The sequence below is a fragment of the Equus quagga genome, chromosome 3 (genome assembly GCF_021613505.1).
Source record: "Equus quagga isolate Etosha38 chromosome 3, UCLA_HA_Equagga_1.0, whole genome shotgun sequence".
Lineage (NCBI taxonomy): Eukaryota > Metazoa > Chordata > Mammalia > Perissodactyla > Equidae > Equus > Equus quagga.
Window position 1 is genome coordinate 61,906,804 of NC_060269.1, and position 27,605 is coordinate 61,934,408.

The 27,605-nt window shown below is 43.9% G+C and overlaps 1 protein-coding gene across 1 annotated transcript; it reads left to right on the forward strand.

Moving 5' to 3' along the window:
- Window positions 1-27,605, forward strand: LOC124236757 (serine protease 52-like). Its single transcript, XM_046655730.1, is given in 6 exon segments — window positions 1-78; window positions 10,990-11,140; window positions 21,834-22,029; window positions 22,864-23,128; window positions 24,455-24,571; window positions 27,336-27,605. Coding segments are annotated over 6 exon segments (1,077 nt in total).

Consider the following 27,605-nt stretch of genomic DNA (forward strand, 5'->3'; position numbering starts at 1 on the left):
ATGGTAGTTAACCTGAAGCAAGACTTCATCCAGGGTAGGATTGCCAATATTAATGCCACCATCAAAGACTTGAAGGATGTTAGGTTGGTGATCTCCATCATGTCCTCATTCAATTCACTGCTATGACTCCTGCAAAACTCCAAATGAATCATGGCAGATGATGATGGACTGCCATGCGTTTTATCAATTGGTATCCCCAATTACGCCTTCTGTGGCATCATTATTACAATACATACTCTGGCACATGGTATGCAGATATTGATCTGAAAAATGCGTTCTTTTCCATTTCCTCTAAGAAAGAAGATCAAAATTAGTTTGCATTGACTTGGAAAGTATAGCAGCTCACATCCACTGTCTTGCCCCCAGGACTATGTTAACTGACATGCTCTGTCACAATATAGAGTATCACATCAGTACACTGTATTAATGTCATTGTGCTTACCAGACCTGGAGAATAGGAAGTGGAAAGTACTTTGAATGCCCTGATAAGAAATATCACTCCAGAGGATGAAAGATAAACCTACAGAGATTCAGGACCTGACACATTGGCAAAGCTTTTAGGCGTCCAATGATCTGGACATCCTCTCTAAGGGAAAGTACAAATTATTGCACTGTACATCTCCGACCACCAAGAAGGAGGCACAGCAATTGGTGGATCCTCCTTGGATTTTCTAGATAGTAGATGCTATACTTGGAAATAATGCTCCCACCCATTTATCAATGCCTCAGAAGTTTTCCAGTTGAGTGTAGGGCTCAAAGCAAGAAAGGGCTTTGCATTGAGTTCAGGATGTAGTACAAATTGCCCTGCCACTTGGGCTGTTTGACCAGTAGATCCAATGACACTAAAGGCATCTGTGTGAGGACAAAAACTTTGGATGGCCATGAAGGTTCATTTTCTCCCCCTTTTTAGTAGCTTAACAGAGAGCTGATTCAGTAGGTCTGAGTCAGCTCAACGAAGAAGAGGCTAACATTCTTCGCTGGGCTCCAGCACTCTGAAGCTCCTTCTTTCAAACAAGGTCACTTTCCAACCCATGAAGAATCCAGTGTTAAGTCATGGGGCTCCTCTCTCCTGGAACACTAGCCATGATATTCGCAGACCATCTACACCCAGCTTATCTAATGTGAGTTCAGGGGATTTCTGTGTTCTAATACTTCTCCACTATAAACTTCCCCCATCCCTATTAGTCCTAATGTCCGTGTGTTTCCATGTTATGATGATAAATATGGACATTGCATAGGGTCTCTGGCAAACCAGAACAGAAAAATTGTAGACTGTTATAGATCTGAAGCAATCTGCCTTCTGCAGCAGAGAACTACTATTTTCAATACAATTCCTACTGTGCTGCAGAGTCCTAATAGAGAGCAAGGACCTAGCCATGAGACACCAAGTAACTGACTGGAGCTGCCTGTCATAACCCACAAATTCACGTGGTCTGGCAGGCCATCAACACTCCATCTTCTGATGGAAATTTAGGGTTGGGTTCAAGCAAGTGTGAATAAGTTGTATGAACAGGTTGCCTGGGCCCCCATGTTACCTACTGTTGCAACAAATCTTCTCTCTCAGCTTATGCATTGACTTAATGAGAGGTGCTATGTCAGCTGATGACAGAGGAAAAATTCTCAGTCCTGATTCTTCAGAGGCCCATGAAAATGGACTTCTGTCACCAGATAGACCTGCTCAGGGTTGGCCTTGAATGATGTGGTCAGGAGAAATACCCCTGTGGGCAGAGCTCTGAACAGTGCACACCGTCATCTCCTTTGAATGGAAAAATAGGTGGTATAATGTAAGGCCTCTTGGGCAGTCATGAACAGCTTGGCTGGTTGGCCAAGGGCTTGGAAAGAGTAAGACTGAAAGTTCAAAAGTAATAAGGTCTAGGGAAGAGGCGTGTGGATGGACCAGAGGAGAGAGCTCTGTGCTTCACATTAATGCCCACTAGAGAACATTCACTGCAGAGAAGGCACTGATCTATGAGGGGGATCAATGCCCACAATGGTATCCTATGTAAACCATAGGAAGAAGTAGATCCTACATCATGGCCTGGTACACACACACACACAAACACACACACAGAGCTAAGGTTTCATAAAACAATACACAGCTTTCCTACCTGCTAGTTAGAACCCAGTAAATTGATATCATAACTCAATAATAGGATATGAAATGTGAATCTCCATTTGAAAAACACTGAAGGAAATCAACCCCAACCTTCATTTTACATATAAGGAAACTGAGCCCTAAACAAAGCAAGGTTTTGCTAAAGGTTATTGACAGATCCAAGACTAAAATTCATATTTCCTGACTCTCAGATCAACTTATTTTCTGACATCTTTCTCATGTATGTTAAAGGAAATAAAAAAGGAATACTTCTGAGGTAATATGGGCTATGAGATTATTTTTGAAAAACCCTCTTTTTAGTATACATCTATAAATGAAGGCCAAAATTCAACAAACATTCTTTAAAATGAATCACTGAGCCCACAAGAAAGTAAGGAAAAGTTTAGGGAGTCAAAAACAGAAGTAGCAGTCCAGAGTTCTTATCCAGAATGAAAAGTCAATAAGAAGTGTGAATCTAGACTCCTGGGCTTTACTGGTCATGTGGGGAAAAAAGGCTTGAGCTCTTGTAGATTGTAGGAACTGAGGACCATTCACAAAGAATGAACACTTAAAGGGTTATAGCCTCAGAGAAATTGTGGGCTAAGAAATAAAACCAGTGTGATAAAAGGAGACTGTTTTTTGTTTTAGCCTCAGCAACATATGGGGGAAGAACTCTCCTTGGAGAAATGGTAAACACAGCTCTACCCTCATAAGTGTCTAGAGTTCAAAGTTAACCTTGTACATAGCCCAGAAAACACCAAACTGAAAAAATTAAAGTGGCCCCAGTTGGGCAGATCCCAGGGAATCTCTCAGAAACAAGAACAGATCTTCTCTAGAGACATGTATCTCCAGCACATGTAGGGCTGCCAGATAAAACACGTGTCACAGGGTTAAATCTGAATTTCAGACAAACAACGAAAAAAGTTTTAATATAAATATGTAGCGTGACCTATTTGAGAAATACTCGTATTAGTTGTTCATCTGAAATTCAAATTTAACTAGGTATCCCATTGTTTTTTCTCTAAAACTAGAAATTCTAATTATAGTCCCTATAGATTCCCACAGATCTTAAGTTCAGCCAAATGTGGGTTCGAAATGTAAAATTGCTAAACTCATGTAGGAAACAAACGATCATGAGAAAGTGCAGCAAGAACAGAAGATTATACACTTAAAGACTTCAGATATTTATTAAGTTATTAGATAGTGAATATAAACAATTCTATTACAATAAAGAGGGAACTGAAAACAAAATACTGTCAAAAATGACCAGGAAGAATCAAATACAATTTACGGAAATAAGAAATATAACTAGTAATATACTAGTAAACCAGTAGCTGGATCTGAACAAATTACCTAATGCTAAGAGACAACAAGGGAAATATGAGAGAGAAGTTGTGAAACCAGGAGGATAGATTGAAAAGGTCTAACACGTGGCTACCGGAGTTTCAGAAGGAGAGAATAAAAATAGTGGAGGAAAGGAAATGTTCAATGAGTCAATGACCATGAATTTTCCATAACTGGTGAAAGACATGAGTCCTCCAATTCAGGAAACCACAAATACCAAGCAGAATTTATAGAAATATATCTCTAAATGCATTTTAGTGAAATGGCAAAACAGTAGAGACAGAGAAAATCTCAAAATCAACACATGCAAGACAAAATGTACTTACAAAGGAACATCAAGTTGACGGACTTCTCCAAAGCAACAATGGAAGCCAAAGGATATTGGAATAATACCAACAATGTGCTGAAAGAAAATAACTGCCTTATTTAAAGTGTTGACACCAAAAACTATCGTTCATGTAAAACAGATTTTAAAAGTAGTTTATCATTAATATATCTTCACCAATTGTTTTTAATATTTAAAAACATTTCATTTAAAATTTAGAAGGAGGTATATACAGGAATACTCATAACATCATAGTTTGTAATAAAAAATAGAAAAAACCATAAATACTCATTATCAAAGACAGGAATATTTAAGTTTTAGTACAGCCATACAACAGAATATCACTCAGAGGTGAAAACATACATGAACTGGAGTTAAACTGATCAGCAGAAATTAATCTCACAATGTCAGGCAAAAGCAAGTTGCAGAAAATCGTGTTCAGTCTACCATCTCTATAAGTTTTTAAAATATGCAAGACACTACTATTGCTTAGTATATATTTAGATACAGAAAAATTATAAATGCAAGGGAAAGATAAACACAAAGCTCAGGCTATTTATTATGACTGGAGGAGGTGGAGAGACCCACAGAGACCTTCAACCGTGTTCGTAGTGTTTTATTTCTTAAATATCTTACCATAATTTATAAAAAGAAATGAAAAAGAGGAAGAAAATTGAAAGTCAGTGTAATCTCTTCTGATTTTGCAAAGCAAAATGCATACTGAAAGGTAAAACCAGTACTTGAGAGATGGTTCAAGAGCAAATAAGGATAAGAGAATAAAGCAATTCTGGATAGTTAGCAGATAGAAACTTTTATCACAAGAGCGGGTTTAATTAGAGGCCTTCTCCTCAAGCTTGTCAGTGATTTGACAAGGAGAAGTCAGAGGCCTCCACTAGTTTTTAGGCCAGGAGGTTGGTGCTGCAGCCAGTGGTTGGGGAGGAGCATAAAATGTGGCTTCCTCCCTCCCCTGCCCAACTCTCTCACAGCCCGATACTGGAGTCCAGCTTCAGCTGCCACTGCCTCCCTTCTACATATCAAATATTAGCGAATGCATCTCATTGGACCCAAAATCACATCCAGAATGTCAGTGCAAGGGAGCTGGGATTTGTGATTCATGGACTTCCTGGTCTTAGGACACAGAAAAATGGGGATTTAGGATTTAGGGAACTGGATTTTGAGCACTGTGAGACTAGTTACTATCTAGCAAACCCACCACTTTGGCTGCTCAGCATACATACACAAACTTCTACCACATTAAAATTTCTGAAATTCAAGAATAGCAACAACAGCATGCTCCTGCTTAACACAATACAACTATTCTTCATACAAACAGAAACACTGTGATCCTCTTCCCCAAATGGCTAGCCAAAAGTCTTATAAATCACAATATCCATCTCTGGATAATAATTGTTGCTCTTCAGTTCCATCACAATCCCACTTTCATATCTTTGTGCTCTCCAACAAGCAGATGCCAAGACAGAAATATATGTGAAAGAGATTTACTGGGGAAAATGTCTGGGGAGGATAAAGAGTGGGGGGATGGTAGTAGGCAGGGCATCTTCAGACCCCAGTGCAGGTCTGAGAAAGTCTCGATCAGGTTGATAGGAGTTCCTGAACAAAGATTGCCATGTTGGGCAGTAACGGACTGGCTCTCACATGTCCTGCCACTCTCAGTCATTGGCTGGGGGCAACCCAGGAGAAGGGTGCTTGTGGCCTGACTGCCATGGTGGATCCAAAGGAGCAATAGCTGAAGAACATCATCAACTATGCTCCTCGCAACAGTTTCTCTCAAGGCAGATCTGAGAGATACACCTCCATGACCATCACAGTGTTGTATCCTAAAGACTAAATAATAAATGTAACCGCCACCAACATACGGAAAGGGAAGAAATAAAGGGAAATTGGCATATACAAATGCATAACCAAGCAAACATGCAAATCTAGGCAGCTACAATAGTTCTCAAGTCTGCAACTGATCCTGAGGCCACGGTTGGTATTGGTAAATTCCTTCTTCCAACTTGAATGAAGCTCAGTTGATTGTGGTTCTTTACTTGATGGGGTGACCCCAAATTCCATTTCTGAGCTCTTGGTGGTTTTGTCTGTATTGGGTTGCCATGATTTTCCATTAATCTCTCCCTTTTGATAATGAAATACAAAGAGCATCCCCAGAGGATTTCATGGATTCCAGCCATATTCCTCCTTGTCCCCATTGTGTGCAGCAACATTCTATTCTCTTGATAATCAGGGTCAATCATCTCAGTGAGCACAGTTACCTCCTTCTTTGCCCCCTGGTTCAATGGCATGATGAGACCCAAATGGCCAAGCAGCTGTCTCAACTCTCAGGTCAACAGAGCCATTGTGTCCCCTGGTAGAAGCATTTCTTCCTCGGGAACTAAGATTTTTAAACCTTCAGAGCTCACAGTTGTGGTGATAAGAAGCAAAATATTTTTTGAATGGATCATTCAGTGAATAGTAAATAGAACCAGTCCCATTTCTATCCTTTGATTTACAAACCCATGTTTTCTGGCCATAGGAGAATCAGCACCATATACTGAACAGTTCTCAATGTATACCACACTTTGTAAAAGAGCACTTCAACCTCACAGGTTATTAGATGTCAAGAGGCTCAGTTACAGAACCTTCAGTAGACCATCACACTGTTCCACCAGGCAAACTGCTTCCGGGTGGTGAGAGGCATAATAAGATCAGTGAACCCCATGAGCATCAGCTCATTGCCTCATCTCTGTTGCGTTATAACCAATTGGTCAGAGGTGGTGCCAAATGGAAAATCATCATGATCAATAACTAGGCATCTAGTAAGTTATGTGTGGTGGGGTGGCAGAAGCATTGTGGGCAAGGCAGGCACATCTATATACAGAATAATTGTCTATTACTATGAAGAAAAATTGCCACCTACTCCATAAAGGAAGGAGTCAAGTGTAATCAACCTTCTACCAGATGGGTTATGTGTCACATCATCCTCAGCCTGCAGATGACAGCCACAACAGGATTTTTCTAGGATACTGACGCTCCCCTTGAAGATGTATTTTTCAAGGCCTAATTTAACATGGTGTCCTCAGGACTCATATAAGGGGCAGAGTTAGAGGATGGGTGAGTAGGTCACAGTAAATCTATTCTGACATTCCTAGCTAAGACTTTGGATTCCTTCTTTTATATTCTACAAAGGAATTACATTTAATACAGGCCACTTTTTTGTCCAAGGTTCTAGTCTTTCGATCAAACAAACAGAGCCACTTCCAGCTGCTTCAGCTAACCTACTGAATATAGAATTTCTCTTAAGTGCACCTTGATGGATAAATTTGGGCCAATCGCATTTTACTTTATTCTTTGCCTAACTCCCTTAGAATCTGTCCTCATACTTAATCCTCGAGTTTCTACAAATATACATTAACAGAATTTTACAGCCCTTTTACTGTGTATCCGTATTCTCCTGGGGTCGGATTTGAACTGACGCCCTATGAGGTCTATTGGAATGACTCTACTTATGGTTCTGACTGCCATGAGAGGTGGTAGGAGCGGGTCGAGGGGAGAATCAGCATCCCCTGGGAAAGTACTTATTTCAACTCAGGCATTACAAAGTCTTCAAGCCAGAGGGTTAGCCTTCGCTTGAAGGGGCAGAGGGGCTGCTTCTGGCAGGAAGGGAAGCTCAGCGGGCTTTGAGGTTTTAAAGTACACTGATTCATCTTAATCCACCCAAGTATCCCATTTCAATTATTGGGGTCACCTTTTTCCCCAATTAATCATCTTTCATGTAAGCATCTGAAGAGGTTGTGAATTTAAGTTATGTTGTCATTCTTCTACCTGTAGGACAACTCCGGGTCTGATTTTTAATACAATTGGTAAGAGATTCTTTTAGGGCAATTATGGAAGCTCCTCTGGCTCTTGGATTATGTCTTTGAGTTGAGGATGTAAGGCCCCAAGATCGTCTGGCTCATTCTTTTGTTTTCTGCAAACTTTCCATTGCATTCAGTAACCATAGCCCTTGTACTTGCCTCTCCCACTAGAGCATTCTATTGCAAACGCCACTTGATCTCTTTTATTAGGTAACTGATTCTAGGAACGACAGATAAGAACTTGAGAAACTGTTTTGTCGTTGCATACCATGGACTCCCAGAACCCCATTTTCCACTAGCGACCAGGTCGTCATTGCCTTCAAATCAAACCAGGCCTGACAACAAATCTTAGATTTCTACCTTTGCAGTTGTATCTCCTGGAACTGCTTTCAGTTCCAAATACGGTATCAGTCGGGATTCTACCAGGAAAATAGAACATACGCGACGTATTCCAAGCCGAAAGGGTTTTAGTATGTAGAGATGGATGCTTACAGAACCATTAGAAGGGCTTGAGTGCAAAGGTCAAGAAAAACAGCCTCCTTCTTCCAGGAGTGTGGTAAACTTCCCAACTCACAGGAACTCCCCGCTAATGATCTTATTCTCTTCAGCTTTGGAGTGACGATTTGCAGCAAGATATTCAAAGTTAACGGCAAAACCTCATAACCGTTGTCTGCTAAAACCTGCATGCCTGCACACTGCAGCTGTGGGAAAATAACCGTTTCTCCATGTCCTCTGCCTCCTAAAACTTGCCTGAGAATCTAAGTTTGAAGCCTGCCTGGGATTCTGAGAAAAGTGGCCAGCTTTCAGCATCTACAATTCTTAGGAGAGTTTGGAAAGGCAGAGATGGTGCTGAACGTCAACGTACAATATCTGGCATATTGATCTAATAAATATGAAACAAGAGGAGTAAATCCCTTGAATAGTTGCGATGAGGGTTAAATGAGATAATGCTTGCAGAGTCCTGAGCCCAGCATATTATACAAGTGTAGTGTAAGTGCCTGATGTTAAGTTTTTGACTGCTGGGGCATCCACTTCAAAAGACACTCATCCTAAAGAAACACACTGCCAGCTGTACGACACAGCTACTAGCAAAACAGCCAGAGAAGGAATTAGGCTGTCCCCACCCATGAAGGTCCCTCTTTCAGAAAGCCCTGGGTAACCTAGACAACTGCTTGAGTGACCCCGCTTCTCCATTCCTGAGCCCTAATTCCTGCTCTTATACTTTAAATTGGCCAATAAAGAGTGAACTCATGAAACCATAGACACTCCACCCTCAACGCTAATAAAGGCAGAGACCCAGGTCCATGCTTTCTCTCTCTCTCTCTCTCTCCCTGCAATCTCACTGTGTGGCCCTTGGGCATGTTGTGTACCCTCCAGGCCTATGAGGAATAAATCTTGTTCCTCAGTGTTCCCTGATGGTTTTTACTGAAGTGCGTCCTGCAATCTTAAGAACCACAAGGGCTGGTCCAGCCACGGCATTGGGGGAACTGTCTGTGGGGGCTCACTGCAAGCAATGTGGCCCAGGCGAGTGCCTCATTCTCAGCCTACAGCATCACTCTCAATAGGCTGGGACCAACACAACACCATGATGAGGTTTAATGGGTAGCTTGGCATCTTTATCAGCCCTAAAATAAGAATGGCTCATAGCTTTCAATTCTACTATCTAGGAGAGAGCACTAGATGATTCTGCGTGAGTATTTTCCATTTGTTCCCATTTCACCTCTGCAGATCCATTGGCTGTCCTTCCCTGGGTCCTGGTAGGCTGGCCCCTAAGGATTAGTCACCTGGGATCCTAAATGTTGCTTGGCTTGCCCTCAGCAATGGGAGGTACTGACAGAAGGTACAAGGCAAGAAGTAAGAGGGTTTGGGGTATTTGCTCTCTGTGCCTTCCTGTTGAGGCCGTTGTGCTCCCAGTGGCAGGGTCCCTCCCTGACCCAGTTCCTCCTCGGTATCCCTCCCCCACACTTGGACTTCAGTAACTATGGAATTTATCTCCTTGCCCTGTGGCTGACTGCTGCTGCTCGTCTCTGGAAAGCCTCATTCCTCTTTGTTGGGCCCCTTGATGATACCCACAACGCCTAGGCCCTTCATGAAAGAACCTTCATTCTAACTTTCTGGGTGGAATTCTGTCTCCTTCTGGGATCCTCCCTAACTGAGACACTCAGATCACCTTCCTCAATCCCCAGGCCTGTGGTTTCAGAGCCAATTCTGCCTCGGAGGGCTGGATGGAAATTCAGAAAGCTGTGATAGGGCTCGGCAGAGGGTCAGCAGTGAAATAATGCTGAACACTAAGAGTGGATCCATCCTTCTGGGCAGACGTGAGAACTTCATCTCTAAAAGAGACCAATGGACTGTCGACAAACAGGCAGTTCCCTTATGGAAGGACAAGTCCAAGACCTCAACTTGCACCCCTGTCCAAAATGGAACCAGTGAAACTGGGGTCACGTCTCTGTAGCCCTGTGCTCAAATGCTCCATGCAGCCTGTAACAAGAAAGAATTAGGGCACAGCTGAAATCCAAAAGGGAAAGGGAACAGGCTAAAATCCACAGGGAGCAATGTCTATTTCTTAATCTGTCTCCCGCCCCAAATAGCTCTGCTCTCCTCCCCCAACTGGTGTTTACGTGTCTGTTTCTTTCCCTGGTAGCAGATGCCACCAGGCCTTAAACTAGGTCACAGAGGGTGGCGATGACCCGACACAGGCCCTCAGGCCACCTCCTCCCCTGACCTCACTCCCCAGGCTCCTGGGCCTCGGGTGGCAGAGCCCAGGCCCCAAATGGCCCCCTGCTCTCCAGGGGGTCTTGATAGGGTCCCTGCTCACTAGAACCACAAGGAGTGAGTGGGGGCTCCTCTGTCCAGCCTGTGAGTGGGCAGGGGGCCTGTTCCTGAGCTGGCAACAGAGGGGACAGCTGTGGGCGGTGCTGCATCCCTGCCTGCCCCATCCTGCCCATTTGTCCCCTCCCACCACAACCCTGCTAGAGTGCTCTCAGGGACACCCATTCTTCCCAGGGCAGCCAGGGAGCCACACGTCCTGCTGTTTCCCCTGGGAGAGCACTGGGGCCAGTTTCACAGCCCACAGGGCCCAAACCAGGGCTCCTAACACGCACCAGGAGCAGAGGTGGTGTCAAGGGTAGAGCATAAATTGCAGGGTCGAAAACCTGATTTCAATCCCAGCCTCCTGAGCTAAATCACAGGGAGGTGCAAGCTTGCCCAGAATCACCCAGCTGGGAAGTGGCAGAGCCCAGGCCCACAAGGACCTACTGCACGTCCCCAGCCACCCATGTCTGCTTCCCTCGCATCCCCACCTGCCTGTCCCTCCTCCTTCGGACGATCTCTGCCAGCATAGGGTCCTGACGGTGCCTTTGTCTCCACAGGTTCTTTCAGAGCACGGCTGTGGCCTGATCATGACCGACATCCGGGAGGGACAAACTTTCTATTACGCCGAGGATTACCACCAGCAGTACCTGAGCAAGAACCCCAACGGGTACTGCGGCCTTGGGGGCACTGGAGCGTCCTGTCTGCTGGGTATTTGTTATGGACTCAAAATTCATATATTGGAGCCCTAGCCCTCAGTGGGGCTGTATATGTTGATGGAGCCACTGAGAAAGAAATTAAGGTTAAATGGGGTCATCAGGGTGCCCTGATCCTACAGGATTAGAGTCCTTATGAGAAGACACCCTGGAGTGCGCCCTCCGTCCGTGAACAGCTCTGAGGCCGCGCAAGGACACAGTGAGAGGCAGCTGTCTGCAAGCCAGGAAGAGGGCCCTCCCCAGGAAATGAACAGGCTGGCACCTTGATCGCAGACTTCCAGCCCCCAGAGCTGTTAGAAAATAAAGTTCTGTTACGTAAACCTTCCATTCTATGGTATTTTGCCATGGCAGCCTGAGCAGACTAAGCTGGGATTAAAACAATTTCTCCCCATGTGGTCGGCCCTTGAGGTCACAACAAAAATCCCTTCAAAAAATTGGGCAATTCTTTTGTGGTTCACGTCAGTGGCTCTTTGAAGTGCACAAAGCACAAAGGCATTTTAAAAGTCTGGTTTTTAAGATACAATTTATATTTAGTAAAATCACCTTTTTAAGGTTTACGGTTCTATGAATTCTGACAAATGCACATGGCTGTTACCACCACCACAGTCGAGACCAAGAACCTTTCCACCACCCCAGAAAGCTCCCCCGTGCCCCTTGGAGCCCATCCCCTTCCCCGAATCCTAGCCCCTGGCAACTCGGATGTATTCTCTGTGCCTCTCCTTTGGTCTCTTCCAGAATGTCATAGAAATAGCATCATACAGAATACAGCTGGTTGTGTCTGGCTTCTTCAACTTAGCACAAAGCACTTGAGATTCACGTTGCTGTGTGTATCAGCAGTTTGTTCCTTTTTATTGCTGAGTGTCATTGCTTCGTCTGAATGTACCTCCGCTTGTTCATCCATTCACCCAGTAATGGTTATTACCAGTTTTTAGCAATTATGAATAAAGCCACTACAAACACTGTGTACTGGTTTCAGAGTGGACGTATGTCTTCATGCAATGGTGTTCTGATAAAAATGTGAATCCATCTACTGACGTGCTGCGAGATCTTGAGATTCTTTGGGGTCTGAATGAAAGTAATGCATATGCTATGTTCCCCTGTTCTGAATTCGGGGGCTGGCCGTAGAAGCTATGTGATTAAGCGGGCAGGATCGTGGGTGACATTGGAATTCTTTATCTATGCCCTATTCCACTTTATCTGAACACGTGCCCTCCAGTGCCCCAAATTTTGCAAACATTTATAGCTGCAATACAACATTTTGCTCTTCTGAGCTCAAATTCATTGTATTTTCCAAAGAACAGGGGTAAGGAAGCTTTCACTCCCATTTCAAGCCCCTTCCTGGCAAAGAAAAGCTATGAGTTAGGTTGATGAATTCCAATTTTTTGCTTATGATGAATTTCCAATGCTTAACTAATGAGCTATGAGATGTATAGTAAATGCTTGGTATGTTAAAACTCTACATCCAATAACACAAACTAACTTCTTAACACTTCCTCTGCCCTTCACTTACTCTGATGGGATATTTTCAAGAGTTTTTAAGATAAGTTTTAAAGCTTCAAAAAAGCTAGGGAAACAAAAAGTCCCATAGTTATTTCCCCTAAAGTGGAAATCCATTATGTATAGAATTTTGGAAAACATTTACGCTGACAGCTCCTTGCCAATCTTCGGTAATAATACTTGTTTTCCACATACCTGTCACATCTATGGTAATTTCTTGTGAGAATTATTCAGTGGATGCTTCATAGGAAGACCGTTTATTCAGATTTGAGTTTTACTCAATAAATTGACCCCTGTCTACTACCTAATCTTGTACATTATTCCAACTTAATATTTTATGCTGAACCAATCAGATTTGCCAATATTAGTCTATTTTTGAGCAATTCTATATGGTTTAATTTAAAAGTTTCTACAGTTCCCATGCACCTCGGTACCTTTGCACCAGATTTCCGCCCACCTAGAACGCCGTACAGTTTCCTGGGGCTGTTGTAACAAAGCACCACAAGAGGGGTGGTTTAGAACAGAAGTTTACTGTCTGGAGTTCAGGAAGCCAGAAGTCCGAAATGGAGGTGTGGCAGGGCTGTGCTCCGTCTGAAAGAGCTGGGGAGGGATCCATTCCAGGCCACTCTCCTAGCTTCTGGGACTTCCTTGGCTTGTGGCCTCATAACTCCAATCTTCACACATTGTTCTCTCTGTGTGGGAGTGTGTGTGTATCCAAATTTTCCCTTCTTATAAGGACACCAGTCACACAGGACTAGGGGCCAACCCTGCTCCAGGACGACTTCATCTTAACTAATTACATCTGCAATGATCCTATTTCCAAATAAAGTCACATTCTGAGGCATTAAGGGTTAGGACTCCAACAGATGACTTTTGGGAGGACACCATTCAACCCATAACAAGTGCTTTTCTGCCCTTCCCAATGCCATTTCTCTTTGTGGATTGATTCAGCCCAGACAGAGCTTATTTCCTCTAGAGAACCTTCCCTAATGGCCTCTTTCCCCACCCACCACATACCAGCACTCCCCCTAGACTGGGGTGGGTACCCCTCCACAGCTTCCAACAACACCTTTATCCCATTGTCTTAAGGTGGTGTCTTAAGTGTCTCTCCCAGATGGGTGTGAGCTTCTAGGAGACAGAGAACAATTATAGCTCATCTTTGCATCATCCTCCAAGCCTGGCATATAGAAAATGCTTCATAAAGTCCTAGCTAACCTAGTGGATGAACAAATGAATGAGCTGCATCAATGGAAGCTCCCCTGCAGCTGATCTACGCATGGATCTGTACTTTATGATGTCTCAATCATAGAAACTGCTAGTCAATGTGCCTTCCTTTACTGGAAGACATTAGTAGAGATGCAATTAGTAGAGAATTTAAATCATGCGTTAGCTCATTAAGCCTCCCAACAATATAATGTTGTAAGTGTTATTATTATCCCCATTTTTACAGATGAGTAATATGAGAAAGTTAAGTAGCTCCCTTAAGGTCCCCCTGGTGATGTGACCTCTTTTCTGTAGGAGTACAAGTCTGTGCTCACACCACTGTATCGCCTGACCTGTTGGGACCAGCAGCCTGAGACCCTTTCTCCTGGGGAGTGCCTTCAGCTCTTTTGTCCTGACACATTAGTAAATCTGAGATGCCCTGTCTTGCAGGAACCCAACTAGCATGGAGTCCTCCCACTCCCCTGTCTATAGCCCTCCAGTTCCACACTGACCGTCACAACCCAGAGGATCAGCTCATGGAAATCATCACATCTTGGTTCGGGGCTGCCAAGTGGTTGCCTTGTCTTGACTGTCCCAGCTCCACCCAGTGCCCTATTATGACCTCGGCGGTCAGGCTGGGCTGTGAGATAGGCACAGAGAGCAAAGCCCTGACCCGGTCCCTCTGAATTGAATATGCACCGTCTCACCTGAAGCCTCTCCACCAGCTTGAGTAAAGACCAGGGCCGATGAAAGGATGGAAGGATGGAAGAGCAGCGCTCCTGCTGCCGGTTGCCCTGCTGCTGCCCTGGGCATGCAGCTGCCTGGCACGTAGGTCTCTCATGGTGTTCTTGTGTCTGTGCCTCACGAGGGTGCTTACTTGGCGGGCAAGAGAATCACCTGGGGGGCTTGTCCAAGAGGTCAGGTCCTATGATGCTGATGGCATAGTTTGGGGTGGGATCCAGGGAACTGCCTTTTAAGGCAGGGGGCCCCTGGACCAGACTTTCAGATCGTTGCTCTCACAACATCCCCAACTTTAAAGTTACATGTGGAGGAGCCTGGGGTGTGTGCATGCGTGTATGTGTGTGTGTGTGTGTGTGTGCGTGTATGTAATGTCTATGTTAAATACCAGAGTTTTCCAGAGTGACTGGCCAATGTAAGTACCCCTTTGACAGGGGTAGCCAGCTGTCAAGCTGGAGATGCCCACTAGCCACCTCCTGCAGCTTTAAGGTCATGTGTGGTCCTAAGAAGGTGTTTCCCTGCTGCTTCCTCTTTGAAAACCTTCTGAAGGATCATGTGGAACCTAACCGGTCTAATGCAAAACCACCACGCACTATGACTGTAACGAAGGCAGTGTATTAATACCTAATACGGACTCATCTCCCTGGGTCCTGAGAACTTACAGAGCCTTGCATGTTCAGTCTATTTGTTGGTTGACAAATATCAAACCTCTACCATGTGCTGGGAGCTGTTGTAGGAGCTGGGTTTATAACAGAGAACGACATATTCATTTCCCATCTGTAAGCAGTTTTACTATCTAGTGAGGAGAAGGAAGTATCAAACCCATAAATGAGTGAATAAGGAAGTTAATTTCAATTCCTGGTAAATGGTATAAGCAGACAGAATAGGCTAAGGTGATGGGAGATCTGTGAATGGCTGTTGAGGCTGTTGTAGGAGGTGGTCACGGAAAGCCTTCCTGAGATGATGAGACATGGGCTGAGACCGATGTGGTGAGAAGGAGACGTATTTGAAAGCAGAAGTGACAGTAAGTAGAAAGGCCCCAAGCAGTGAATGAGCTCAGTGTGTTTCAGAGGCAGACAGGCCAGTGCAACTGGGGCAGAGTACCTGGGAAGGGGCATCCAAGAAAGATGGGTTCAGAGAGGTTAGTGGGCCCAGACCATGCTGAGCCTCATAAAGGCACAGTAAGGACTCTGGATTTTATTCTGGTTACAATGGGAAGCCGTCAGAGAGTCTAAATGGGAGAGTGTGAATTGAGAGGTGCTTGAGAAAGATGCTCTGGCTGCTACACAGGCTGGGCTGGGCAGGAGCAAGAGTGGAAGCAGGGAGATGAGTCAGTGGGCATGAGAGGATGGTGGCCTAGATGCATTTACAGTGGAGATGGAGAGAAGTGGTTGGTTTCTGGAAATCGTTTGGGAGTGCTGACTGACCCGGCTGATGCATTGGAAGTGGGGAGTGAGAGCAAGAGGAGGAGTCAAGGATATCTCCTAGATGTTTTCCTTGTCTAAGCAAACGGATGGATGTGGGGACCGTTTACTGAACTTGGAAGGCTTGTAAGAAAGAAGATTTGGAGTGGGGTCAGGTAAGTCAATAGATCAGTGTGGGCCACACTAAGTTTGAGTGCCACTTAGACATCTTGTGAGATACTGAGTAGGGCAGTTGGTTAAGTGAGTGGGGAGCTCAGTGGAGAGGTCTGAGGAGGATAATGGTGAGATCATCTGTATAAAGACGGTATTTGAAGCTATGGCTGGGATGAGATACTCTAGCCAAAGTACATGCAGAAAGAAGTGGTCTGAGGACTGAGCCTTAGGTTTTGGAAGAACAGGAGGACACAGCAAAAGAGCAGGGGAAGGAGTGGCCGTTGACGTAGGAAAACAACCAGCAGGTGCATTCTCCCAGGGAAATTTTGCTCAGAGATGACCCCAGATTGATCCAAGAGTCTTGGGCAAAATCAGACTTCTTTCTCCTTGGTCCAGACTAGAATGAAGCCAAATGCCATCCCTCTAAATCAATGTTACATGAAAAAATAGGCAGCAGGCCTATGTTAATATTTGTCTTTGTATTAAAGATCAATGGCTCTAAGTCACACAGCTAGCAAACAATGGAGCCAACTCAGAGCTTCTAATGCCGAATCTCACCTCCTTCCCTCTTCACCAGGTGCCCTGTCAGCGGGGACAGAGCTAAAAATCACAGTGCCTTTTCCCTACTTGAGTTCTGTCTCAACAGTCATGCTCCTCTTTCTGTCATGGTCACCAACACGTTGATAGGATCTTTTGAGGGAAAAAGAATTTCTGAGACACCCCGATAGTACAGGCAAAGAGAAGCCACTTTGGACTAAAAAGTTGAAATGAGACCTCCTCATCTTAATCTGATCGGTTACATCCTGGATCTGGCTCAGTCAGTCACTTGGGAAAAATCTAGAGTCTGAAGTGATTTCATTCCAGTGGGACTTGCAAGGAACCATCTCTGAACTCCTTCACCAGGAGTTTCGCTCTGTGGTGCTGTCAGACCCTAAAATCCATTCAGTTCTCTGTCTACAGAATATGCAAATCCTTTGGGCTCCCAGGGACTCTACTAAAATTCTCAATCACAGGTTTCCTGTTTTCCAGGTCAGCCCTAATTCTATGTAATTTTCAACAAAGTTGAACCATCAAGCATACAAAAACAGAAGAATTTTTGTACTTGCATAAGACTTTTCATGTAAATACCTTCACGTTTCAGTTTGCACGACAATTGGCAGCCTGACATCAATAGCAATACAGCATTTAAAGTGTTGTAAGTGAAATCATATACCCCTTAAGGAAAAAATTAAGAATAAAGCTAAAATTTGCTTCAATGTTTATATATAAGAAATTAAATAAAGATAGTTGTGTTTCATATAAATGTAATTTAAGGAAAAATATTTTCCCCTCACCATTTTGAACTGAACAGTGTTTTAGAACTGGAAAAAATCTTAAAGATGATTTTACTGAATGCCATCATTTTATGTGTGAGAAAACTGAAGACTCTACAGATAGCCTGTTCCATTATAGAAAAATTCCACCAAGTTCATTTTTATATTAAAGAATACAGATGTCCAACAGACACATGAAAAGATGCTCAACATCACTAATCATTAGGGAAATGCAAATCAAAACTACAGTGAGATATCATCTTACACGGGTCAGAACAGCTATAATTACCAAGAAGAAAAACAAATGTTGGAGAGGGTGTGGAGAAAAGGGAACCCTCATACACTGCTGGTGGGAATGCAAACTGGGGCAGCCACTATGGAAAACAGTATGGAGATTCCTCAAAAAACTAAAAATAGGACTACCACATGACCCAGCCATCCCACTACTGGGTATCTAGCCAAACAACTTGAAATCAACAATCCAAAGTAACATATGCACCCCTATGTTCATCGCAGCACTATTCACAATAGTGGAGACATGAAAACAATCCAAGTGCCCATTGTATGATGATTGGATAAAGAAGATATGATATGTATATACAATGGAATACTACTCAACCAGAAAAAAAGACAAAATCATCCCAGTTGCAAGAACATGGAGGGATCTGGAGGGTACTACACTAAGTGAAATAAGCCAGACTGAGAAAGACAAACACCATATGATTTCACTCTTATGTGAAATATAAACAAACACATGGACAAACAAAACAGTTCAGCAGTTACCGGGGGGAGGGGCGGGGGGTGGGCACAGGAGGTGACCGGGAGCACTTGTGTGGTGACAGACAAGAAATATGTACAACTGAAATTTCACAGTGATGTAAACTACTAAGAACTCAATAAATTAAAAAAAAAAAAAAAGAATAAACAAGTTCCTTGGGCTCCCATGGACTCTCCTAAATATCACAACCACAGGTCTCAAATTCTCCAAGTCAGTCTCAATTCTGTGTAATTTCCAACAAAGTGGAATACAACAGTGTAGCAGATTTTTTATACTTCTGTAAGATTTTTCATACCATCCAGTGATCTCCACCCACTGATACTAGATCTGAGCAAGCCTGACACTTCATCTTTAAGAAAATCCTGCAGGAGTCTGAAGGCCCATCTGAGTGTTCTTTCCTCTTATGCTCCTTATGATGTAAGGATTCCCAAGGTGCTGGCTCCTCACCTCTGAACACCCTCCACTTGTTAATGTCATTCTTACACCTTGAGGCCCCAGACTGACGACCTGCAGTCTGTGCGGTGGAGAGCGTAGCAGTCTAGTCATCTCGTCAGCATCTTGTGGTTGATATCCTCTTGAAAAACTTCCAGGCCAAGGCTACCTTCACAATCTCAAGCTTTGGATCTATTGTTTTTCTAATGGGAGTTGCAAGACTTTCTGTGGATTCCTTGTTGATGGTTCACACCCAGCATTCAGACCTGGCCAGCTAATTTTCAATCTCAAGTCTGTCATCTATAATATTCATTCTTGCTCAGTTTTGTGTCATGCATTATGATGCACTTTTTCTTCCGAGTTTGAGATGACTTTTTACCCATTTAAATTTTAAAGGCATCTATTAGCACTCGCCTGGCTTGGTGTCCTGTGCTGCTCCAGCACCTCCGAACCCTCAGCAGAAACTGATGATAGGTTGCCATCCTTTGTTTTCCTAAGCTTAGATGTGCCTTTGGACTTGTCCTACGCAGAGGACCAGAGACAGGTCAGACTTAGCTCTCCAGGTGAAACCTTCTCCCCACCTCACCCCAGAAAGCTTCCTTCCAGGTGGACACAGAGTTCATGATCACTGCTTTGGATGTAATGTCTCAACCTGCTTGACGTTCACCTTAGAGAGCAATCATCCAAACCACTTACCATCATTTTGGCCAAAAAAGAATTGAGCAGAAGCTTTGCTGAAATATAGACCTATTGCAAGCTATGAGCAAGATGAATAGAGAGTTGGGCTTTAGAACTAGACACATTGACTGAAAAATCCCCACGTTCCTCTTACAGGCTAAGTGACCTTAGGCAATACCATGATCTCTCAGAGATTGTTTTTTCGTCCGTAAAAGGGGGTGATAAAACCTATCTTAGAGGTTTGTTAGGATTATTAAATGTCTCACAGACACACACGATACAGAGGCTGACTCCTGGTAGGTGCTCAGTAAGTGGCAGCTATCATTATGTAGCAAAAAAGACTGCATACTGGGGCTTTTAAATTGTGAATCCAATTTAACTTGTAATCACCAGTAATTTTCTTTAAACTTCCACAAACTATTATTTTAATTAAGTATTTTTAACATTTCCCAGAGATTCAACATTATTGCGTTTTAGTTCCAAGATTCCTTTTTGGGCCCTGAAAATTCAACATTTCCATCTGAGATTGGGCTGCAGGTTCCTTGCAATGTGTGGTGTTCCACTGGGAATACCAAATCATGTCCCCCTTCATGGGAACAGGTACTCCTGGGCACCAGCTACTTATTCTCTCTTTGTATCTTCAAAGGAGACAACACTTCCATGGGTGATTTACTCTCCCTTCCCCTCCCCCAGGCTCCCTGATTTAGGAACTCAAAGCGCAGTTGCCTCCATGAGTATGGGGTGAAATAGTATCTGAACTGAGGTCCCTCAATTTCTAACCAGCTGTACAGGTTATTGATAGGTCAAGATTTTAGGGATGTTAAGATCTTTATTTCCCATCCCATCCACCCGTCCATACATCCATCCATTTATTCGATCAGTAGTATTGGGTTTCTACCACATGCCAGTCTCTAAGGTGGGTAATGGGGATGTAAAAATTAGCCAGACATGGTTCCCGCCCTCATAGAGATTACAATTTAATGGATGAAATAGACTCTAAACTAACAGTTTCACAAATATTTAATCACTGTTAGTGTTCTGAGGGGAGGGAATGGTGTTGAACGAGAAAGTAAACCGAGGGTAGCTTATGTAATCTTGAAAGGCAAGGAAGATTTCTAAAGGGACTTCATAATTGAGCTAAGATGTGAAGGATACACAGCAATTAAACAGACAAAGAAGAGCAAGACAGATGAGGGAGGAACTGTCTTTCTGGCATAGACATGGGGAAGAGCCCTAAGACAGGGAGGAGCAGGGCACTTCTGGGGGCTGAAAGGACCAGGGCAGTTGGAGGAGAGAAACCCAAAGGCAGAGATAAGCAGCAGCAGTGATGGCAATGTGCACTGGTGGTGGTAAAATGTGACAGCGAGGAGTGGTGTGATGATGGTGACAAGTGGTGGGGACACGTGGTGGTGGAATGTGTGGTGTGGAGATGATTTGAATAAATACACCTTTCATATTATACTTTGTGAAAATTTTTGAATGGCACTGCCTTTTCTCCCCATATATAAGCATGGTTAACAGTTTAAAAACAATTTGCCCAGTGGTTAGGAGAACAGACTCTGGAAGCAGACTGCCTAAGTTCAAATCTTAGCTCAATCATATATTAGCTTTTGGGTCTTGGCCAGATGTCCTAACCTTAAACTTATCTCTGTTGGCTCCCCTTTAAAATGGGGCAATAATAATTTCAGTTATCCATGGGGTTTGTGTTTTAGACAAAACAGAATGTTAAAAATAGAAATAGTAAGCACTCAGCATTTTAGATTTTATGATGTTTATTTTCCTCATTACTCAAATGACATTTGAAAGACATCAAAGATGTCAAAACAATCCTATCCCATAGGAAATTCCAAAATTTTTATTCCTTTGAAGGTGCAACTGGAATGATCCCTAGAATTAAAATTGGGTGTAAGATGGTGCCAGTAATCACAATAGGAAACACAGGAGGGGAATCAGATAGGAAGGAAGGGACAGATCAATCTCTCTTTGCCTGTAGAGTTTCTGGTGTCTGTGTCACCCACGTGGAGAGGCCAGTGAAAATGTGCATCCCAAGACACCACACCAAGGCCCTGATTTTCAGAGGACAATGAGGTCTAATTTCAAATAAATGAATGTTCTCATTTGGGCTTCCTCACTGGGGTGCAACAGCAAGGTCCAGCCCCAGGGCTTGTAGCGGTGCCCCCTCCCCAAGGGCCCTTAGAGGGAGACCCTTCCAAGAATCAAAGCCATAGTGAAGGCAGCAGTCATTGCTCCCCACAAGCCCATTCTCACAATTGTGGTGCCCTTGGTAGGCATAGGGGGGCATCATTCTGACTGGATGGCTCTCCCACCTGATGTTAACCTGGCTAAGGTACTGCTGTCTGTGTGCTGGGGGGCAAGGAGAAACGGGCATTACACTTAAGTTTTTTCCAAGCCAACCAACCTTGACTGTTGGGCCTGGTTTTTCTCCTCTCTCTTCCTTCTTTTTGCTTTTAGTGACATGTGGCCGAAACATGAGGGACAAATCTGAGAAGTCAGAAGCTTTGGGAATCATAGGTGGGGAACCTGCAGACATTGTAGATTTCCCATGGCATGTGAGTATTCTTGACCAAGGGCGACATCTCTGTGGAGGATCGATCCTCAGTGAGTGGTGGGTTCTAACTGCGTCCCATTGCTTCATAAACAAAAATAAGTAAGTATTGCAAACAGCCTTTTTTTTAACCAGTGTGGTAGAATATTTTCCCCTACATGCTTGTTAATTTTTTGGAAGCTCCACCCAGGTTTGTCAGCCATAGAACAAAATACCAGGAGGCTAAATACACGCCCGTGTGGCCAAACATCACACAGTGCAGGTGGGAGAGACACTGCTCTCCTCCTAAGATGTTTTACATCTGGTTATGTGGGACCCAAATGGGAGAACAAACGTTTCCTGGATTTCTCAGCGTCTTGCCAAGTGCATGTGGTCCTAGTCTAAACTTCTGGAAAGTACTTTCCTAAGCATTTGCTCTCACTCGGGAAGAGCATAGGCTGACAGTGACCACAGAGTCAGAGAATCCTAGAAGGGATTAGGACCCAAGGGCAGGGTACCAGGCCTGGCTACATGACAGGAGATCCTTAGGTGCTGTCTTAACTCAAGTCCACAAGTCAATATTTTTGAGAAACTTCCCAGGTGTTTGTTATATAGCCAGTCCCCCTATTCTTGCAAATCAAGGTCAGGTCCCCAAGTACTTGTGCATAGCATGGCTTCCTAGACATTTGCTGATGAAATTTACAAGTGAATTTGCCCAAGTAAGGGGCCATCAGGGCAAGAGCGGGTTGGAAAAGGGCAGGACTGGAAGTCAGGTCCATCTCCTGCTGCCCAGTCAGGAGTCTCTTCCCCAGCTCTATGCCAAGCTCGTGGCCCCAGATGCCTCCCTCCCTGAAGCTCGCAGGATCACAGCCTCAGACTGGTGGAATTTTCTCCTAAGGCTCATCTTTTGCCCTTTCACCACTTACCTTTTTTCTCCTTCTTTTGTTTTGAAATAAGATCTACCTTGGAGGTCAAACACGGTCAAGGATTCTTTAACACCAAGAACTTGAGGAAGATGCAAGTGGACAAGCTAATTACTCACCCTTATTTTGACAGCTGGCTCTTAGATAATGACATCGCTCTGCTCTTGCTCAAATCCCCACTCAACTTGAGTGCCAACGAAGCACCCATCTGCCTTTCAGAGGTCACTGACATACAGAGGTGGAGAAACTGCTGGGTGACTGGATGGGACATTGCTGGTGAGTTACTATAACCTAACCCAGTGGGGGGCCAGCACCCTGGCTGATGTTTGCATGAGAAGCAAACTCTGGAGGCTCTGCTGGCCCTGGGAAGTCTGCCTGGTGGATTTGGCGACCTCAAGTTCTCATTTAGGTTTCTATGATGAACCTCCTCAGTCCATGTGGTGGCCATCCTTTGTGGGCCTTCCTGGGCTCCTGTAGCAAATTTTATGTCCATATTGTGAAACATAAACTCTAAACAAGGCCTCAGTGATAACCCAGGCAGAGGTTTTCAGAGTCTGAGGGGTGATTTGGAAGAATTTTGAGGGACTTATTGACAGGCAAAGGGGTGGCAAAATGGACTGGGTTCCAAGAAGTCCACACCAATGTCAGCCACAGCAACTCTGTCCCAATTAATGATGTCAGTTCTGATTCCCTGTGATAAAGGGCTCTGTGGCTAAAATATCTGAAAACCACAGATCTAGGCTAAGGAGAAGAGGATAAACTGAATATAAACTTGTCCTTATAGAGTCAACCAGTAATGCACCCCTGCTACTTCTCCCAGCCAACCCACAAAATGTGCCCTTTTGTCTTTCTTCTTGGTAAGTGTGTCTTGCCTCAAAACCAACAGAGCAGAAAAAAATTCCAGTTGGTTCTGTTCTTCCAGTTAGGTATCTAAATGGCTGTACATTGATTCCTACATGGTCTCAAAGCTCAGAGCTGTTTTAGAATTCCTCGTTGGGAATTGCCCTTTAAAACAAAGCCACCTTCCCAACTTAGAGTTCCTTGAGCTTTGTACAGCATATAGTCCTTGAACTTCTATGATCCAGGTGAGGTTCTAGGCTCAGCAACTTACAAAGAGGAAAATATCGTGGGCACCTTCAAGGAGTGAACATTCCAGTGTTGGACTCACCTCCTCCATAGGTAATGAACTGCTCAAGGACCCTGACGTGATTCAAGCCCTTCTTTATGTGCCGTGGGCCCCAGGATAGAGCCTGTCATCTTGGGTTCTCTTTACATCCTTATGGATTTAAACAAAACACCTTTTTAGGACCTTAGCTGGAGACTGGCACCTTCTTCAGGGTGAGAAGTGGTGCACTAGGCTGAGATTCCATAAAGACTCAGTCCTGGGGAGCTCTGGATTCAGAGAGGGTGGGCTCGAGAGTCTCCTGGACACCACTCCCACCTCCTCCTCACTCCATCCGAATTTAGGTTATTCTCTGGGCCATAAAGCAGTTCCCTTATTGTTGAGGTGAAAAGATATGATGTGGGTGAATGATTGATCTCAACCTAAAGGGACCACTTTGAGTTCAGGGTCTCTCCCCATCTTCTTCTTTGGGTCAGCTCCAATGCAAGGTGTGAATGCAGAGCTGCATAAAGTCAACACTGACCTGGTCAAATGGAACATGTGCTCTGAAGTGATGTCTATGCTCACCAAGAACATGCTGTGTGCTGGGAATCCTCAAGGTGGGAAGGATGCCTGCCAGGTAATGGAGCTTGTCCTTTGCTTGGAGAGGGGCTACCACAGAGGGCTGGCCCACGGTTCCAGGATTATTGGCTCCCCTCTTCCTCCTCTGTATAAGTTACCTAAGGCTGCTGCAACAAATGACCACAGACAGGGTGAATTAAAACAACAGAAACATATTCTCTCACAGAGTCCAGAAGTCCAAACTCACGGCATCAGCAGGGCCATGCTCAGGCTGGAGGCTCTGGCGGGGGATCCTTCCCTACCTTTTCTGGCTTCTCATCCTTGCCGACAATCCGTGGCGTCCCTTGGTTTGTGTCTGCATCACTCCAATCTCTGCCTCCGTCTTCACATGGACTTCTCCCCTGTGTGCGTGTCTCTTCTGTTTTCTTTTCTTATAAGGATTTCAGTCATTGGCTTAGGGCCCACCCTAATCCAGTAAGATTTCATCTTAATTTAACTAATTACGTTTGCAAAGACCCTATTTCCAAATGAGGTCACATTCTGAGGTTCTGGGTGGACGTGAATTTGAGAGGGCTGCTATTCAACTCAGTACAGATGCTCTGTAACCAAAGGGAGGCAGTGCAGGGTGATGGTTTGGGGTGCAGCCTCCCCTAGCCTCCCTCCCAGCTCCTCTACTTATTACCTGTGACTTCCCTCTGTGCCTGTGCCTTTTCAGGTTTCCTCATCTGTAAAACGGAAATACTAAGAGTTCCTCCCTTTTAGGTCTGCTGTGAAAATCAAGCGAATCAAACGCACAAAGGCACTTAGAACCACATGGAGGAGAAGAGGGTCAAAGTAAATCTTAGCAATATCATTTTCTCCATCACCATCTCTTACACCTGCTCAAAGCTCAATAGCATACAAACTGTTTCCACAAATATTACATGAAAGGGTTATAAATTAGCCCTAGGAAGCAGGCCTATTTCAGATGGAGAAACTGAGGATCAGTGAAGCTGACAGCCTTGCAGAGGACACACCAGCAAGATAAATAACACACCAGAGTTCTAATGAAGGGAACTGACTTCTGGGGTTAGGGCCATCTTTTGAGTTCCAGGAGAAATGGGGCTCCAAATCCAGCAGCTCAGCCTGACCACGTGCAGATTCGCCTGTTCAACAAAAATTCACAAAAATGCTGGGAGCTCACTGAGTAGAGGCTTACCACGTGAGAGGGAGGTACAATTATTGTGGGAGAGGTACAATTATTCTCATCAGCGTAAAAACCGAGCCCTGAAATGCTGAAGAAAATTTTTCACATTCTCTCAGCTAGATATTCACCGGGGGCTTTAACTCCGAAAGTTTAAGTTCTTAACTGGGCTGCTATTCTGCCCAACACCTTTCACGTAGATCCCCTCATCTCCAGGGAAGCGATTACAATTCTTTAAAGAAAGGTCATGGGACTTTCCAATGACTTCAAGGAATTTGGTAAAGAATAGTTTTGTTCAAAGTAAGTTGATGGGCATAGCAATTTGTTCATGATAACCACAATCTGACTGGAAAAAAAAATCAAATAAACCCATAGCCAGTTTTTTGGGTTTTTTGTTTATTTGTTTTGTATTTGGATTTTTGGCACATCTTTGAATGGTGCTTCTTTTCAACATTTTTGTATGTCACTTAATATTTTCAAAAATAAATCTTTGTAAGCTGTGAAGCAATATGTACTGCTTGACCCTATTTCTGTAAAATAATAGCGATGGATGCATATTTGCATACGCAAGGATGTAGGAAGTTATAGTTGACTAAGGAGTTGCCTCTGATGGTTGGAGTCAGAAATGTTTATTTCGTTTATTTATATGAGTACGTGGTAAAGAAGAGGCAAGTGGTACAGATGGGTGTACAGTGAGGAGGCAGTTTACCTCTAACATTTGTTCTCCGGTTCACTCCCCAGAGAAGCCATTGTTACTGTGTTACCATATCTTACCGGAAATAGTCTTTTCACACACAATCATGTGTGTTTATATATAAATTTACTTATCTATACAATTATGGGTATTCTTCATGTTCTTTTCCCATATCTGAGTTTTCTGATTTTTTTTGATGAAGATACATTATTCTTTAACAGAATTTTAAAAATGGCCCAGGAGCTTTGGGGGCATGAAAGGCAGTATATGTTTTCCTCGATTTTTGTGTCAATGATGTCTGTTCCGCTTACTCATACTTATTTGGCAATCTTTTTCAAGATGTTTTAAAATTTGTAAGCTGTTTAAAATTTAATGTTTTAAACCACAATACAATATTTCGATATCATTTTTATATTTTTTGCATTTTGTATATGTCAGTTTGTATGCCTGCTGTATTCAACCAATGACCTTTGATGAGGCATAATGGATTTTTGTTTTTGTGTTTTACTTTGCTCCTGTGAACAATACAGAAAGAACAAAATGGGCTGACTGAAAGTGGATTTGAAGTAAAAAGGCCAGGGAAAGATTGGAAGAATTCTGAAAAACAACAAAAGTGCTTAGAGGCAAAATGGATTGCAAAACCACTCCATGGTGCATCAAAATGAATGCATGCAACTGGATGATGATGATAATGGTGGATATTTACTTTTTGACTAAATTGTCATTCATCACCATTGCTTTTGACCAATTGTTGCTACCTTTTCTGACAGCCACAGAGCTGGGAGCATAGTCGTGGAGTTGGAGAGCCTTATCAAAATTAAAACAGTCCGCTCATCAAAGACATCATAAGTGCTTTTTGCCTTGTGCCAGGCTCCCACACCTCAATAGGCTATAGGAGTGATTTGCTACTCTCCCTTCGACTCCCAAACAACTTTTCTTTCCTAGGGTGACAGTGGGGGGCCTCTGGTTTGCCAGAAAAAACACAACAACAGCCTATGGTACCAGCTGGGCATTGTCAGCTGGGGAGTGGGCTGTGGCCAGGAGCAACTGCCTGGAGTGTACACGAAGGTGTCTAATTATCTGTTATGGATTAACACAGAGACCTCACTGTCAGGAAAGCCCTACAGGCACGCGCCAGACTCTGGGCACAGTCTGCTTCTATCATCCTGGGCCATCTCGTTACTGTATTTTGTGGTGCTTCTATTATGCCCATGA